At 42.1% G+C, this 18,529-nt stretch overlaps 1 protein-coding gene across 2 annotated transcripts; it reads right to left on the minus strand.

The window, feature by feature from the left end:
• Window positions 1-265: 265 nt before the first annotated feature.
• Cep20 (centrosomal protein 20) lies at window positions 266-18,115 on the minus strand. Of its 2 annotated transcripts, none has more exons than XM_038328919.1 (5): window positions 17,977-18,115; window positions 13,177-13,374; window positions 11,597-11,681; window positions 5,854-5,964; window positions 266-1,342 (listed from the first exon to the last, which is right to left on the minus strand). In XM_038328919.1, the coding sequence occupies exons 1-5, from the start codon at window positions 18,002-18,004 to the stop codon at window positions 1,339-1,341; spliced, it is 426 nt and encodes a 141-aa protein (XP_038184847.1). In that variant the 5' UTR covers window positions 18,005-18,115; the 3' UTR covers window positions 266-1,338. The 2 variants fall into 2 exon arrangements, with proteins under 2 accessions (XP_038184847.1, XP_038184846.1); XM_038328918.1 differs by having other exon boundaries at window positions 5,854-5,987.
• Between the last annotated feature and the right edge of the window lie 414 nt (window positions 18,116-18,529).

Here is an 18,529-nt window from a genome sequence, read left to right on the forward strand (position 1 = left end):
TAAGCAAAAGATGGCAGCTCTACAGCCGTCACTGTGTGCAGGGGGGAGTTGCACAGGGAGCTCTGGTAAAACCTCCATTAAAGTTCCTACATGGCACTTCTCCCAAAGCCTTGTCCTTACATTCTTTATATAATAAAATAAACCCTGTTTCACTAAAACAAAATTAAAAGAATTATTTCCCCTGTTACCTTTTCATTAAATTCCCTGGTAGAAGCCACACTGTTGTTGGGAAAAGAACATTGTTATTTAGTTTAAAGGATCAACATTAGAGTGTCTCAGGGTTTTCATTAATATTGTAAAGACCAGGACCATAAGCAACTTGGGAAGGAGAGGGTTTATTTCAGCATATAGTTCCATATCACAAGCTACCACTGAAAGAAGTCAGGGTAGAACACCACACTACATATTGACTTGCACAACAAGGCCTGCTCGGCCTTTCTTACTGAACCCACAATGGGCTGGACCCTCTCACATCAATCATTGATAAAATGTACTACAGGCTTGCCCATAAGCCAATCTGATGGAGGAACATTTCTCAACTGAGAGTTCCTCTTCCCAAATGACTCTAACTTGTGTCAAGCTGAGATAAAACTAGCCGGGGCAGACAGTGATTCAAGTATTTCTTAAATATTAAACTTTAAAGAAATAAATTTTGGTTTTATGCCCTGTAAACATTTTTTTCAAAACATGAATGAGTTTTTCCACAGGCCTATATAATTCTAGCTGAAGGAAGTTTAATGAACAGAGCATACAGTGTGAGGACTAAACTCAGGACCTCACACATGCGAGGCAAGTGCTTTCCTGGAAGCACATCCACAGCCCTTGGTGATAGCCTTTTAAAAAGGGAAAAGGTACAAAGAATAAAGTACAAAGTACTTTTCAGTTTTCACAAACTTAAGAACTTTAAAAAATACATCCTGGCCTGGCAGGATGCTGCTTTAATTCCAGCACTCGGCAGGCAGATCTCTGTGAGTTTGAGGCCAGCCTGGGCTACAATGTGAGTTCTAGGACACCCAAGGCTATACCAAAACACCTATCTCAAAAAACCAAAAAAGTAAAAAACAAAACAAAACAAAAAACAATCCTGAAAACAATACATATTTTTCTCTGGTGCTTTTAGCACGGATTAGCTTTTCACCGATACAGTAAAATTTGAGGCTGAATGTTTGTAGAAGCTCAAACATTTACAAACATGGTGGTCTAATTAATGGTATTGGGAATAATAAGTTAACTACTCCACATACACAGCTGAGATCAGAGAGTCATCTACTGACTGCTTGTGCAGCAGCATGCAGCTCTTCAGTTGTGGTGCTTGGGACCGTGTCCTTCCTCAGGTAGTCATCTAGAGAGAATACATAGGTGTTAATACTCCAAAACAGGCAGACAAGCAGACACACCTCTATCTATTTTGGGGCAATATATTAGTATTTTATGCATTTTTCTTATAACATATATTGACTGTGGAGGTGAGGACTGGCAGGCATGTGTGTGGAGGTCAGAGGACAACTTGAGGGATGCAGTTCTCTCCTTCCACCACGTGGGTCCCAGCGACTGAACAAAGCTACTATGACTGCCTGCTAGCTAAGCCCTCATGTGGCAACAAAAAAGGAGTACAGTTTATATCTTTGTATCAACACTGTAACACTACTCAGGAAATTATGGAAAGTGCTTTTAAAGCCTGCAAGATGGCTCAGTGGATAAAGATGCTTGCCACAAGGTCTGATCTCCAACTTTGATCCCTGAAATTTACAGAACTGACTCCTATAAGTTGCTCTGACTTGCACATATGTACTATAGTCCATGTGTGCACAAACATACATGTAAGTGTAATAAATGATAACTAAATAAAATAAAATCCAAAGATAAACTAGGTATAGGGAGACACACCTTGGGAGGCTGGGGTAGAAGGATAAATACAAGTCAGGGCCACTCTGATCAACATGGAGATCTGTCTGTCTCTGCTCCACAAAGACTGGAGCTACAGGCACACAAGCCAAGTTAGAGAGATGGTTCAGTAGTTAACAGCAATTACTGCTCTTGTAGAGGAACCAGGTTCAGTTTCTAGCACCCACATGGCAGCTCACAGTGAACTGGTCTGTAAGTCTAATTCAAGGAAATCTGATGTCCTCTTCTGGCCTCCTTGGGTACCAGGCATGTACATGGTACATAGACACACAGCAGGCAAAAACCCATACACACAAAAAACAAATATAAAACTTTATTTAAAAAAAAAAATCTGAGTCATGTGTAGTGGCATATGCCTATAATCCCAGCTGAGGCAAGAGGATTGTCACCTGTAGGAGGCCAGCCTGGCTACATGGAAAAACACCATCTTTAAAGAAATAGGCAAACACAGATAAAATTAAATTTAAATTAAAAAATAAAGGGCCTTTAAAAATTAAATTTCTTTCTTGTCTGTGTGTGTGGTGCGTGCAATATGCATATATGTGAGTGTGTACACACAGGCCACAGCAGGTATACGTGGAAATCAAAAGACAACTTTTTTTTTTTGGCTTTTGGAGACGGGCTTCTCTGTGTAACAGTCTTGGTTGTCCTGGAACTCACTCTGTAGACAGGCTGGACTCCAAACTCACAGAGAGCTGCCTGCCTCTGCCTCCCGAGTGCTGAGACTAAAGGCGTGCACCACCAGTGCTGGCTTCAATGGACAACTTTTAGAAGTTGGTTCCTTTTTTCTGTTGTGAGGGCCTGAAGCTGTCAGGTTGTTGGGTTTGACAGTAAATGTCTCCCACCTACTAAGCCACCTCCTTGGTCCAAACTATGTTATTTTTGCACTTTAAAGTACACTGACAATGTACATTAAAGCAGAACTGAGATGGTTTTTCCATCATAAAAACTTTCAACTTTTATTTAGAAACGAAACCTACTCCTGCTTCAAAGATTCACATCTACTCACCCACAGGACTAGGTGACGGACTCTGCTTCTGAGGGTGGGTACCTATGTGATCCTCGACAGCATCTTACCTTCCATTTAAGCAAGATGAGCTGTCAAGTGCAGTCAGGTTGGACTTAGAGAGCAACCATGTTACTTGAGATGGCTGAGGGCTCGTCTCAAGGCATTGCACACAAAGGTCAATGTGTTAAGAAAATAATTTGCAAGCCAGAAATGGTGATACAAGTCTTTAATACTAGCACTTTGGAGGCAGGGCCAGGTGGATTTCTGAGTTCGAGGCCAGCCTGGTCTACAGAGCTAGTTCCAGGCCAGCTTGGGTTACACTGAGAACCCATCTCAAAAAATAATCAACAACAACAACAAAAAAAAAAAAAAAAAAGAAAAAAGAAAGAAATTATAAAAATCACTGTCCCTGTAGCTCTGTAGCTCCCCTCACTCATGAGCTTCCTCTGGAGCCTTCTACAGAGCAGGTGCCCAAAGCTACTTTACTGACTGTACGTACACTATTATACATCAAAGCACGTCTCGATTCCCAGTTTGCCTGCCTCCTCCCTCCCTCCCAGCAGAGGAAGGTGACCAGAAGAATTGATCCTGGCTAATGACTACTCTCCTCACTTTCAACTCTCTACTATCATTAACATTAATATTAAGGAGATTCTAACACATTACAAACCAGAAGTTACTTCTCAAAACATTGTTTTTCTTCAAGAGACTAATTCAGCATCTTGTGGTTATTGTGTTAACAAGTATTAATGTGTCATCAGCAACCACCAGGGACAAAAACTGAGTACTGTCATGCATTCTTTAATTGTGAAAACTAATAAAGCCTTTGCAGGGGACTAAATAATATGGATTATATGTTTAATACACCCATGTTCTCTGTGAACCAGGAATTCTGCTTTAGGAACTTCCACAGGAGAGATACTTGTATGTATGGACAAAGACACAACCTTACACGATTTAAAAACAAAACCTTAGCCCCAGTACATCAGTAAAAATACATCTGTGGCAATACCACACTACAGAGACTCAACCCCCATTCCATAAGCACACTGCAAGGTAACACACATGCAGATTCTTAAGCACACAGAATTAGTCCCTAGAGACTAATAAAAGGTCAACAGGACCATCTTCCATGGAAGAGAGGGAATCTGGGAAGTTAGGATGGGCAGGGTAGAGAGACTGTTAAAGGGAAATGGAGATTTTCAGAGGTTTCTACATGTACTGACATGGTTAGTGGCTTACTTTGCATTCTAAGTATTTGTAAATAATATTCTGCCCTATGTCTGAGCCTTAGCAATGTCTCGTGCTCTGGCTGTGCCTGGATGGTAGCCTTGTGTTGAACCTTGGCCTGCACTGAGTAACTATTCTCCCAGCCTTGAGTCTCTGGAAGTTGTTGTCCAACCCAGTCAGCTCTGTTTCACAACAGAGAGAACTAGTCAAATCACAATAACCTTATTCCGATTCACAAGTATGTCACTTTCAGAAGCTAAGAGGCAGCAAGTCACTCGCATGGCAGTGCTGGTCATAGAGGCTTAGAAAAGCTTCACAGGAGAGCAAGCAAGATGTGACTGCCTCGCCGAAAAAAGTCCAAAGATATGTTACTTTGGAGAAAAGGTTTTGTTTTTGTTTCCACAGAAAATGAGAGCTTAAAGATTTATTCTGGGCTAAGAAAAATAAGGTTTGATCAAGGACGACCCCCTGAGAAATCTCTAATAGGAGCAGATGGCCCAGATGTCTGAGTCCTACACCCAGAACAGTCTCAAGACTGCTGAGAGGAGTCAGACTGCTGGCTGAAATGACTAAGCCTCACAGGATACTCCAGTCACGACTTGACCATAATTCTAAATTTTCTTTAGGTCCCCATAAGATTATCAGCACCCCAATTCAGCAGGGAGTAGCCTGAAAAACTACGATCACATTCCCAAAAAATGGACTTTGGATATTTTCTTTTGTTTAGAATGTTGGTTACAAGTTGTTATGGATAATGATCAGGAAAAAAGCTAAACAAAGGAAAAGAAAAAAGAAAAACTTCACAGAGCAATTTGCATCCTGGGCACTACTTATGAATTTATTTCAACTCTCATGTAATGGCCTAAACCCCACTTGTAACCACTACCCTTTGAGAAAGAGTGTCAATTCTACCACATGGGAAAACACCCAGTTACAATGCACTCAGTTCAAACAACCAACTCAGAACCGCTGCCAATGTGATCAAATCAACCAAAAATTCATTTCGCTTTATTATTCCTATCTTCTTTATTTACTTATTTGTTTTACTTTTAGAGACAGGGTCTTGCTATGTAGTCCATGCTGGCCTTGAATTCAATATCTTCACTGCCTAGATTACAAGCCTGAATTACATGCTTTACTCCGAAAGCTCATTTTAAAGGTGAGCATTCTGAGCAAGGTATGGAGGCTTTTGCACTTAATCCTGGTATTAAGAGGTTAAAGAAAAAGACTGATGTAAGCTCAGGGACAGCCAGAACTAGAGTGAGAGCCTGTCCCAAAAGTATTCTGAAAAAGAATCTGTTATCTGTAGGTAACTGTTATCTACCACAGAAAGTCCCTGAAAATGTAGTAATGGCACACACAGACATGGCTTCTCTGTCTGTACAGTAGTAATCTTGCCTTGTATTTTTTTGTCTGGGAAAGGTGGGAGGTGGGGGAGACTTCTTGATTTCAAAGAAAACTATACAGTGTTCCAGGCAGTTCCAAAGACCCCACTGATGTGAAAGTCTGGGTTTCTTTCAAGACCTTGGCTTTGAAATTATATCACTTTGCCCAGTCAAGATTTTCTTTCCCCAAAGCAGGTAGCTCTCTGGAGGTTAAGTATTACAGGCGAACACTGGACTAGACATAAGCGTAATTAAGCTAGGACTCAAAAGCTCCAGAGGAAAACAAAGTCAATGAAGTTAAAGGAGAACGTTGGAAACACCTACCCTTTGGTTTTCTGCTGGGCTTCCAGCTGGGATGTCTGTTTGAAGGCTGGAGTGTCGACTCTGTCAGAAGCACATTCTGGATGCCATCTGGAGGACCACGCAAGAAATGGGCTAAAATTCCATATAACAGAGGACTATTTCAGGAAGAAGGCAAAACCAAAATCAATTCATTTCCCATAAGTAGAAAAAGCTTAAGACATTTGCTTTAAAGGTAACTCTGACAATGAAGCTGCCCTTTAACTCACTAGATCGCAAAAGACACAGGATTATTATCCAAGTGGCAAGTGGTCACTCGCAGTTTAAAACTACCAATTAACTTGAGAAGTTTTTGTTTTCGAGATGGAGTTTCTCTGGATACCCTGGAACTCTTAGACCAGGTTGGCCCTGAATTTAAGAGGTTGCCTCTGCCTCCCGAGTGCTGAGATTAAAGGTGTGCACCGCCTCGGCAACTGCAGGGCTCTTGAGAATTTTTTAACCCCTCAGAAAACACATTAATACATTATTTAATTAATACATTAATTAAAATCATCTAAATTGAAATAAAATTACAATCAACCACTGGAATTCACCTTGTCAACTCCAAGCCCAGCCTAAAACCTTCCTAGAACCTAATATTGGTTTCCTGCTTTGCCAACAGCCAGCTGCAGACCTTGGAAGATCTTAGTTTCCTGAAGCTCACAGATGTTTCTCTCCCTTAAAGGGTCTGAGCAGTCCCTTTGGTACTCTATGAATGAGTTCACAATATCAAGCTTCTAGCTGTGCACCTTGCACACAGTAAAAGGCACATTAATTTTGGTTACGGGAGAGCTGCATAGTAACTAATATCTAAAAGGTTGCTTTGTGGTTTCCTCTTACCCATCACTATACTACAACTTATTAATGAGAAAACCAGGCCTCAGTAATGTGCTAGTGTCTCTCAGGGGTAATGACATTTACACACATAACCAACTCCTATGTGCTTTTCCTATGTGTCACCTAGTGTCCTGTTAATCAGTCCCTTGTCACTGAAGGCTGGTCTGCTGACAGCACAGAAGTCAAAGTCCCTTTGCTTCCAATCTCACCCCTGAAAATAGAAGTAAATACATTTACTTTTGAGATATCCATCTCCTGCCCAGTTGGTATAATGGTTAAAAGTATGGTATGCCTATTGAAAACAGAGTCTAAACCCCTTATAGTTTACTGAGCCTCACTTACTTCTATCAATGGGACAACGTGGTAAGGACAAGGACCTATTACTTGCTTTCTTTTATCACTTTCTGTGGGAGGCACAGCCTAAGAAAGTTCAGGCAGTCCCACAGACAGGCACATGTGGGAGGTGCTGAGACAGTCTGAAGCAGATCCCATGCCTCAGTTAAGGCTCTAAAAGCCTGAAATCTCAAGAAATCTGGGTCTACACTCAGGTGAGTACAGTTCCCAATACCCCTGATACAGTGAGTTCTGGAGTGATGTGTGGGACAGGAGCACATGACTGTTTCAGCAGCTCCTCCAGGCCAGGGAGCAGCACAGGCTCAGTGGAGCGCCGTAGGAAATCATATCAGGATACAGTTCATGCCTCTGCCCCTTACAGTCGACTTGTTTGAGAGACTGCTAAAGGCTTTACTTCTAACTTAGATGGAATCTGCTTGAGATTTAGGAAATTTTAAGTGTCAGATATCTTAAACTGCTTTAGATAATACATAATTAGCACATTTAGCCTACATAGACATACATAGCCTTTCATAGACAGTAAAGTGTCTTTGCAAAAATAAGCTTTAAAAGGTCATATACAGAAAAGTATAGCAAGGGTTGTTGCCCAGTGGGAAAGCACTCACCTATCATGTGCAAAGCCCCAAGTTTGATCTTCAGCACGTATACCCCCCAATTCCCAAAGAGCAGCAAGATGCTCCTTTCTGGAAATAAAGCTGGTCACTAGTTTCCTCTTTAACTAGCTCATCTGAGGCAACTGTCTCAGAGGCTACTAAAAGGCTAGGAAAAAATCTAAGAGCTCCCAACACTTGCTAACTGCAAACAATGCCTTCTGCTTGAATGACCTCATACCCAACTGCTCACCACCCTTTGCTATTGTGGTAGTCTAAAAAGGAATAGCCCCCATAGGCTCATATATTTGAATGTTCGGTAATTAGGGGTGGTGATACATGAGAGACATTAGGAGGTATGGCCATGTTGGAGGAAGTATGTCGCTGGGGATAGGCTTTGGGGTTCCAAAAACCAAGCCAGTTCCAGTGTCTCCTCACTTCCTGCTGCCTGCAGATCCAGATGTAGAACTCTCAGCTACCCTCCAGTGCCATGTCTGCCTGTGTGCTGCCATGCTTCCCACCATGATGAAAATGGCCTAAACCTCTGGATGGTAAGTCAGCCCCAATTAAATGCTTTCCTTTGTAAGAGTTGCTGTGGTCATAATGCCTCTTCACAGCAATAGAACACTGACTAAGCTACTCTTAGAGACTTTTTTCACACATTTCAAAAACTGTCCAAATGTATAAAGCATTGGCCACGGTTTTGCTTAACACTCAAATACAGTGATTATTGCACCCATGGCCACTATCTCTGCAAAAAGGAGGACTGTGCCCCTTTAAAGATTTCTTCACCCAATAATTCTGATTACCAAGTTAGATGACAAAGGCTCTTTCTGTGGCAGGATTTCTTGGGGCACATGCTTTGTTTATGTACATCAAGAATGACCAAGAGGGAATGCAGTTCAATGGTCTTTTGTGAGCATCTGGGAACACTTCAGAAAACAGTGTGCCGCCACATTTCCAGCAGTATCCCACATGATAGCAGGTGTCAGATGGTTTTGGCAGAATAGTAAAATGCTGGAAAATACCTCATGGATACAGGAATCCACAGTGACCCAAGAACATGAGAGTTGTTTATAATAAAAGGGGAAGACATGGTAAGAAAAGGAAGCAGAGAGAGACAGCCTTCAATAGACACCTTCATATTCTGTGTAGATAACAACAACAAACCTGAAACAAAATACCCCCCAAATAAGAAGAATGCAAGTGTTTGAAAAAGAGATGTATATATACAATACAATTCCCTCACTATGTGGAAGAAAGTACACACAGTTGTGCTTTAAGTGGTGAGCTTGTATCCGAATAATGAAAGGGAAAAATGTTCACTGGGTCACCTTTGGGGAGTGAGAGGTGTCAGTGGGCAGATGGAGACAACATTACAGTTTTCTCTGCCATCTACATGTTTTGTAGCAAAACACCAATACTTTCACCATGACCACCTTAAAAGAGGTTTCACCTCACTCAGGCCATTGTTCCTCTCTAAGGGCTCATGCCACTTGATATTAACACACAAAGTATACACAGGCAGTCAGCTTGACCTGGTGCCTTAAAGCTTTCCCTTCAAGGCCGGGTGGTGGTGGCACACACCTTTAATCCGAGCAATCGGGAGGCAGAGGCAGGCAGATCTCTGTGAGTTCGAGGCCAGCCTGGTCTACAAGAGCTAGTTCCAGGACAGGCTCCAAAGCCATAGAGAAACCCTGACTCGAAAAACCAAAAAAAAAAAAAAAAAAAAAGCTATCCCTTCAGAAAGAGCTCTTCACCTGTCCAGCACAAAGCACATCAAAGTGCAACTGGAGGTTTCTAAATATACAATATTACAGGAACAGTCCACTATAGTAATACTCTGCACTTACTTGAATCATTTATTTAACATGTAGTATAACAACCATTATATTCCTTTGTAGTTTGTTTAAGATTGCTGTTAAAACCCTTTGTAGTCATATCATATCAGCACAAAGACAAGTATAAAGAGAAGAAAACATGAAATTGTGGAACTATGAAATGCTTTCTTTTCTCCTTCTCCAGGTCACCTTGATTTTATGCAGATAATCAGTTTTCTTAGTAACTGAAATCCATTGCAATGAGAAAAAAATATAGTCAAAAACATGTGGGTAACTTCTTTCTCCTTCCCAACTCCTGTGGGAGCATCTAAACAGGGCCAAGAAGATGAAAGGTGATCCCACAGAAATTGAGGAAGAAGAGAGATCTCCAGCTTCCAGAAGAGGGAACAATTGCTGCAAAGGCAAAGAACCATGAAGCTGCAATGAGCTGTGTGCCAGTGAGGCAGGTAAAGCCACTAGAGCTGGAGGCCATGCTAAGGGCTGTGACTTGCTCATGTATATAATGGACGTTTATTGTCTTTAAATGATGCAGTAGCTGCCTTAGAAAGATAGAGGGCAGGATAAAATCAGCTTGAAAAAGAGCAACTGGTGATAAACTAGTCAGGTGGCTCCTTAACAATGTGAACAGCATGGCACAGGGCAGGGAGAACAGATACCCAGAGGCAGAATCAATAGTATGGGTGAAGGACTGGCCAGAGAAAGAGTTCCCTTTAAACTGCCTGTGGACTCTTCCTTTAAAATCTGAGCAGCAGCCAGGCACTCAGAAGTCAGTGAGTTCAAGGGCAGACTGGTCTACAAGACAAGTTCCAGAACAGCCAGGGCTGTTACACAGAGAAAAAGAAAAAAGAAAACAAAAACAAAAACCCAACAAAACCTGAGCAGCTCATGAGCAGCTTATGACGAAGGTGTGAGAAACACAAAGAGTGCCCTTGTCTTCTGGACACCACATGAGCCCCAACTCAGGATAATTAGCACATTTGCCCCATACAGACCTCCCTAGAGACAGTTTATGGTAAAACATAATTATACCATAAAAACAAATGAAAAAATTCAACAAGCTTTTAGAAAGAAAACACGAGTTTTCAAAGAAATTCCCAGCTAGTAAAGCTGCATTGAGCTATGTACTCTGGCACTAGGTACAAACTAATAAGCCAGCTAGGGACTCTATGGAAAAATGTAAGAAGTATTAAACACAGGGAAAGAACTAAGAAATGATGAGTATAAATGAGGAGAAGGAGCACTGAGATAGCAGAAGAGAGAGGGAGGGTAACATGAACGCAGAGGGCAGACCTAGCAATTAAAGAATATAAAGCAGTAGTAGGGTGAGAGGAAGTTGATGGGAAGGCTTTTTCTTCTTTTTTTTCATTTTTAGAGAAGAGATCTGTGTCTGTTTCTACATTGTAGTGAAAAAAGCAATGAGGAAGAGTTAAATATGAAGAAAGCAACTTAAAGAACAAAGCCTTAGAAAGAAGAAAAAAGATCCAGAAGCCAAGAAAAATCATCCTTAGAAAGAAGAAGGCCAAAGGGGGAGCTGGAGAGGTGGCGCTTAGCAATTACGAGCACTGGCTGTTCTTCTGGAGGACCAGTCTCAACGCCCAGCACTCAGTTGGTGGCTTACAGCCACCTGTAACTCCAGCTCCAAGGGCGCATGTATGTGGTGAGCAGCATGCATGCAGACAAAACACCCATCCACATAAACACATTTTTTTTTTTTTAAAGTTTAAAAAAGAAAATAGAGGGCTGGGCCAAGGAGACTGCTCAGGGTACAGGGTGTGTTGCACCACGAGCAGTTACGGCTCTGGTTCAATTACTACCACTGAAAGAAACAAATTGAGGGAAAAGCCCTCAAGAAAGAAAGAAAGAAAAAGAGAAAGAAGGGAGGAAAGGGGGGGGGGCAAGCATGTGGTTGGCTAGGTATTCAGTTCTCTGAAGACACAACAAGCTCAGCTGCAGCAGAGACCTCAGGTAACTGACCTGCTGCCATTCTGCTTGGACCTCATATAGTGTGTAACTTACAGTAAACCCCAATAAGTTCCTGCTGGATTAAAATAAATCATAGGCAGCACTGAATGCAACATCTGCAAACCTCTTTTAAAAACTTCTTACATTGAGTTATCCTTTGATTCTTCAAAGGCATTCAGTTCACGGATGAGAAACTGTTTGTCCAATGGAACTACAGGTTGACCAGATTCTGGAGGGAAAAATTCAGGAAAACACTGAGTCTATTAATCTAAAAGGCAAACTTAATTTTGATAATAACCATATCTCCTAGGTACACACGTTTCTCAGACTTTGGTAGAATGCTGACAGCACATACCAACACAGATCAAACTGCATATGACTTTATGTCAACAAACTCCAATGCAATGAAATATAGAACTTAATTACAGCTTAACACATACTCACTTTTTATACCCCCAATTTGTGATTGGTAATATGGTTTCTGAATCTAAAATTACAATGCTGGACTTCAGTAAGTTTCTAAGATGCCTATACATTAAACACATGATAATAGTAAATAGCTCATTAAAATATATATCCATTTAGGGACAGTAATTCTAAAATTAAAATTATAAATTATTAGACTGAGTCTTACTCTAGCACAGACTGGTCTCAAATTCACTATGGGACTTAGACTGGCCTTAATTCTTCTGCCCTTGCTTCCTGATCGCTGGAGTTACATGTGAGCCACCACTTCCCTGATGAGACAGTGAAACAATAGTCACTCAAAAGCAGTGGCAGTTATTACCTGAAAGGAAGCATTCACTTCCCAGACAATATGACAATTTCATCAATAGTTATTTATTTACAAAAAAATGAAGGTCACACAAAAACTTCATATAAATGTTTTTGAGGATTTGATTCACTGCTGTCAGAAAGTATAAACAACCAAACTGTTTATGAGAGCAGAAAAAATGGCACAGCCACAGCATTGCTCCATTCACAGGGTAGACGTCAACACAACTGAACCTCTACTGTTGTACCAGGTGATGTGAGGCAGCATCAGAAGGCAAGTCCTGTAGGCAGGCCTTCACTTATACGGCATGATGGAAAAGGCAAACCTGATGAACAGAAACTCAGTCTCTCTTCTCTTCTTTCCTCCCCACCTTCCCCGGTGCTGGGAATTAGCCTCTGGCCTCTCTAACACTGAGCTACAGCCCCAGTGATTTTCTGGTTTTCATTCTGAAGCAGTGTCCTCCAGCTTTAGCTCCTTGAGTTTCTGCGATTATAGGCATTAGCAACAATACCAATCTAAAACACTTGATATGAAAGACAGCACTGTTACTATTTCATCCTAGGGATGATACACACCTAGGTGATTGCATTTTCAAAAAAAAAATTTCCCCTCTGAAGTGTTGATGGTATTATACAGCCAGCTATGATAATCTGAGAGAAATAGATATGGATACTAAATCTTTAGAGAACCTTCAACATATCAAAATCATATCCTTTATGAGTATTTGTGCATATTATATGGAGAACCTGCAGTAGAAGGTCCTAGCTCTTACTTTCCCTGACAACATAAAGCTCACCAAAACTTGTTCATGCTATGACAAGAGACCATAGGATGCTATGTGTTCAGTCACTTGCATGACAGAGTAATAAAAGTACATATTCAGGCTGCTTTCTAAGAATTAGAAAAAGGATAAAGCAGAGGTTTTCTTCAGAGATGAATAACCACTTACCTGCTATGAGGACAGAGGCTGTGTACTTATATTTGTTGAATTCCAAATACTCCCTAATTAATTCATTAATTAGAAGGTTTTCATGAGACAATGATGGTCGGGGTTCATGATCATCATCCAGGGCACTGAAAACTTCAGCACGGATCCTTGCTTTTAAATGTCCTAACACTCCCCTTTTTTCCAAGGTGTCCTTTAAAACTGTTAAATGGAAAATATAAATGGTTCTGTTATAGACTAACTGTTGAAAGTTCAGGTATGTGTTAAAGAATAAAAAGGACAGAAATATAGCTCTTAGTTTAAACAATTTCAATATCATAAGCTCTATGTGTAAAAATTAAAGTCCTCATAGTATAATCCACTCTCAATGTATTTGTGCAAATTCAAGTTTATCCATGATGCATCTTTAGTTAGGGACTGAGTTTGATGGGGGGAAAGGGTGAACAGAATAAAGTTTGTTTACCCCTGAGTCTCCCACAGATGTTCAAGTGTTTGTCTATGTATAGGGGATGCAGACACTACTATGACCTTTAGTCTGGAAAGATGATTATGGAAAACAACTATCCTCCAGAAAAAGAAGTAATATATCATTATTGTTGACAGAGAAAAACTTCTGACATCCATAGCTGACTTGGTTTTGTTTTTCAAGATAGGGTCTCTCTATGCAGCCCTGGCTGGCCTGGAACTAACAGAGATCCGCCTGCCTTTCTCGAGTATGCCACCACATATCCAACTGACTAAAATCCATAACTGACTTTTTGTTTGTTTGTTTCCAGACATGGTTTTTCTATAGCCTTGGCTGTCTTAGAACCACAGCTGATTCTTAATTAAAAAAAAAAAAAGTGTTGTGGGTTTTGGTTCTGTTCTGCTTTAAGGAACTAGAACTGGGAATGTTGCACATTCCTGTAATTCTAGTACTTGGGAGGCTGGGAAGTCAGACCAACTTGGGCCTTGATGTAGGTGTGTCTGCTATCTATATGATGATTTCATTGGTTAGTTAATAAAGAAACTCCCTTGGCTCATTTAATGGGCCAGCCCTTAGGTGGGTGGAGTAGACAGAACAGGAAGAAGGAAGTGAGGTAGATGGCTCAGTCAGATGCCACACCTCTCCTAAGTGAGACAGATGCCATGCCTCTCCTCTCTGAGTCAGACGCGATGAAGCTCCGGCCCAAGATGGACGTTTGCTAGAATCTTCCCGGTAAGGCACCACTTTGTGGTGCTACACAGATTATTAGATATGGGTTAATCAAGATGTGAGTAAGAGGCTGGAACTAATGGGCCAGGCAGTGTTTAAATGAATGCAGTTTGTGTGCTGTTATTTCTGGGGCTAAGCTAGTCAGGAGGCCAGGAATGGGAGACGGGCGGGAATGCAGCCCGCAGCTCCTCACTACAGGGCCTCATACATAGACTATAACCCAAGCTAACTTTAAACTTCAGATGTAGGCTGAACATGACCCTAAACTTCTGATCCTCGTGTAGGCTGTGCTGGGATTACAGATGTACACGACCAGCCCCAACGTATGTGTCACTGGGGATCGTACCCAGGGCCTCATGCATGACTGGGAACCAACATCCCTAGCCTAACAGTAGGATTTTAAAATTTCAAGTCTGGTTAGAAATGTAATACAAGGTGCTGAAGAGATGGCTTAGTAGTTAAGAATGCATATCGTTCTTGCAGAGGACTTCGGTTTACTTCCTGGTATCCATATGAGTACCCACAACCATCTATAACTCCAGAGGAATTGATGCCATCTTCTGCTGGCTTCCACAGCCAACTGCACTCCTGTACACACGTACGTACGTACACACACACACACACACAGAGAGAGAGAGAGAGAGAGAGAGAGAGAGAGAGAGAGAGAGACAGAGACAGAGACAGACACACAAAAATAAATTTTAAAAAATGAAATGTAATGAGACTCTAATAAGGGACTATACCACTGTTAACTTAAAGAGTCAGAAGTATGCATGCCTCAACCTTGCTACCACCCAGCCCAGAACCAGGGCTATGAGATGGCCTAACCCAACATCCACCTCATCTATGAACTGCTGGAGCATGTGAAGGGGCCGGACCTGCAGATTCAAAGCTGCAGGATCTCCACAACATAGGACAACAACAGGATATTAAAGAGGAGTCCAGTGAGGGTCCAGTATCAAAAGTAGCCAAACCAGGGGCTTAGAACCAGACCAATGATTCACTGCAATGAACACTTACAAGTAAAGATGTATGCCAAGACTTTTTTTTTTTTTTTTTGGTATTATTAGCTTGTTTTTCTTTTAAATATTATGTTGGGGGAGGGGAAGGTTGCAGTGGCAGAGGGTGGATGTGAAAGGATGTGGAGATGAATGGGATCAGGATGCATGATGTGAAACCACAAAGAATCAATTTAAAAAAAAAGTTACCATTCATATACTTCCCTTTTCAAACAGTCTTTTGTGATTACATGGCAATTCTGAAGAATCAATATAATACCTAGACTATAACAAGAGCTCACTAAATGTTACAAATTTATAATATCTATAATGCCTTACACTATTGGTGAAAAAAAAAAGTAGTTCGTTTTCTGTTTTATTTTATGAGATATGGCTTCTCTGTGTAGCCCTGGCTGTCCTAGAATTCCCTTTGTAGACCAAGCTGGCCTCCAACTCACAGAGATCTGCCTGCCTCTGCCTCCTAAAGTGCTGGGATTATAGGTGTGTGTCATCACCACCCAGCTAAAAAGTGTATAAAAAGTGCAGTTTAACAGAACACTGTGCTCTGCCAGTGGCAAAAGCATTATTAATATATCACAACAATAAAAATTCATAAGACAGCTTATCCATTTAGGTACAAGTAAAGTTCCTAAGCTCTGGTAAATAACAACATCCTTGGTCATGTGATTAAAGATACACTGATAGACTTCCCATCTTCCTTCTCCTTTGTTTTTAATGCATTCATTCCTTCAGCCTTTCTGCAGGTGCACTAACTGCAGTTATCAACAAATTTACTTTGTAACAGGCCCATAAAAGGAAAGCTTTATCATACTCTTAAATCATGAGACAACCCCTGTTCTCTAGTTCCATCTTTGGAAATTAAATGGAGAGATTCTTTTCTACTGGCAAGCATCCTGTTCCAATTACTATGAAGAACACACAGTACAGCCTCATACTCAGCAGAAAATAAAAAGTAATGAAGCTGGCACTGGAAAACTTAGCATGTCCTTCATGACTTGGGGCAGATTCCTAACTCATGCCTTGGTTGCCTTCTTGGCAGTAATGAACTCTACCTCTCAGAAAGAAGATCTGGGTGAGATGGAAGAGTGCTTTACATGAGTAAAAGGCCCATAAAATATAAGATCATCGATTAGGGACCAAGTTTTCATTACATTTCTCTTGGACACAAAGCATATCAAGAGCCTGAGAATACAGAAAAACATACATGAAGAAGAAACCCCAAGTCTATAGAGGCCACCATCCTGGAACTAGTTCTTGTAGACCAGGCTGGCCTTGAACTCAGAGAGCTGTTTGCCTCTGCCTCCCAAGTGGTGGGATTAAAGGCGTGCACCACCACTGCTCGGATGCCCGTCTTTTTTTTTTTTTAAGATTATTTATTATGTATTCAGTGTTCTGCCTGCATGTATCCCTGCAGGCTAGAAGAGGGCACCAGATCAGATGGTTTTGAGCCACCATGTGGTTGCTGGGAATTGAACTCGGAGCTCTGGAAGAACAGCCAGTGCTCTAAACCTCTGAGCCACCTCTCCAGTTGGGAGCCGGTCTTAATCTGACTTATTCCCCACAGAATTATCTTCAAGTCCTTTGAGAAGTTTATACAGTATCACACGTGTTCATGTGAAGTCCCTCCTGGGGACTGAGGTATGTCTGGTTTTGAAGTGCTTACCAGCACAATGCCCCCAACACATATTTTGCCAATGGTTACTAAATTATAGTCTCCAAGTACTGCTTGGTTTCTCTCCAAATTTCCACTATCATTGGCTTAGTCTCTGAATTCTTTGAAACTTAGAACTGGTTTTATTCATTGTGAAGCAGAATGGCTCGGTGATTAAGACTCTACTGCACCTTATGGGAGTTCCACACCAGTCTTTCTACCTAAATTATCTTGGATGAAATATTCTACCTCTCGGCACCTCAACTTCCCAATGTAGATAGAGAACGGGGTTTGTTAGATGGGATCAACATGGATGGAGTTGTGTCTGAGAGAATCACACCCTAAGCCTTAGCTACAATTACAACGCAAACATTAACTATAATTACCAGAGCTGATAGGATACACGTGTTATTGATGGTTACTCTTTGTTTTTTGCAGTCCAGTCCTGGGGATGGAACCCAGGGTCCTGCACATAACCATTTTGCAAAAACTTCCGAAAAATCCCGAAGAACCGTCAGGATGGGCAACTCTGCCTCAGGTTTATCTCAAAGGACCAGGAGGACCTATCTGCAGATCATTAAGAACTGTGTTACCAATCGTGGCTGTGGTGTTGTCAATGGTCAGCCCTGAACACAAGGCCTTGACTTGGCGCTGTCGGCTCAGCGGGGTTCAGATGGATGTCCAGACATCCGTAGGACCTGCCGCCCTCTCAGGGACTAAAGAAAGGTTCCAGTTCCTTCCACCAGGTCGTCTGGCCCTCCCACAGCACGTGCGCAGCGGTCGATTCCGCCTCCCCGCCCCCCCGGCGGGCCCTGCCACCTCGGAACGATCCCGGAAAGGCCGAGCCGGTGTCCTGCGCGCTCTCCTTCCGTCCCATCCCTATCACAGACGGAAGGCGCGACGCTTCCCGCTGGCAAGCGTCCCCTCGGCGCACTCACCAGCTTTCAGTTCAGTAACACTCGCCATTTTTCAACTGCTACCGGCGTCCCGCGTCTGCCGTGCTTACGTCCGGCGCGGCGGCGTGTTTTCTAACCAATAGGAGCACTGCTCTCTTCAGGCGCAACCTCAACTGTTTCTGTCTGAGGTCGGGTTATTGGCGAATCGCCACCAGAGACTTCACCAATCAACGAGCGTATGAGGCGGGCCCTGCAAAGGGAAAGAGGGCGGAACCAGGGTCGATTCAGTTACCGAACGTTGCCGGTGGGAGTTGCTGCAGTCCTGCCAGGTGCTGGCTTTTCTGCTCCCGTCAGAGTTACCTGGAAGTAGTGTTAGAACAGATTGCTCTGACCCTCTCTTGGGTCTTTCTGAGTCGAGGACCGAAAGTTGGTTTTTCTATCATGTTCCCGGATGCTATGATTTGCTGCTGGTAGTCTAAGGAATAACACCTCAAGAATCATCTTCCAGGGCACTCTTTGCACGCCTCAGGTGCCCATTTTACAGAGGAGGAAACTTGAGTTTTCAATGGTGAACAAGCTTTCGTTAAGATCACTT

This window comes from Arvicola amphibius, chromosome 4 (genome assembly GCF_903992535.2).
Source record: "Arvicola amphibius chromosome 4, mArvAmp1.2, whole genome shotgun sequence".
In the NCBI taxonomy this organism is placed as follows: Eukaryota; Metazoa; Chordata; class Mammalia; order Rodentia; family Cricetidae; genus Arvicola; species Arvicola amphibius.

Bases quoted from the DNA above. Each gene is read 5' to 3' on its own strand.
- Cep20 (XM_038328918.1), bottom strand. From the start codon at position 18,004: ATGGCGAGTGTTACTGAACTGAAAGCTG. The intron at 13,375-17,976 runs GTGAGTGCGCCG...TCCATTTAACAG, and splicing joins TGTTACTGAACTGAAAGCTG to TTTTAAAGGACACCTTGGAA. The intron at 11,682-13,176 runs GTAAGTGGTTAT...TTTTCCCTCCAG, and splicing joins AGCCTCTGTCCTCATAGCAG to AATCTGGTCAACCTGTAGTT.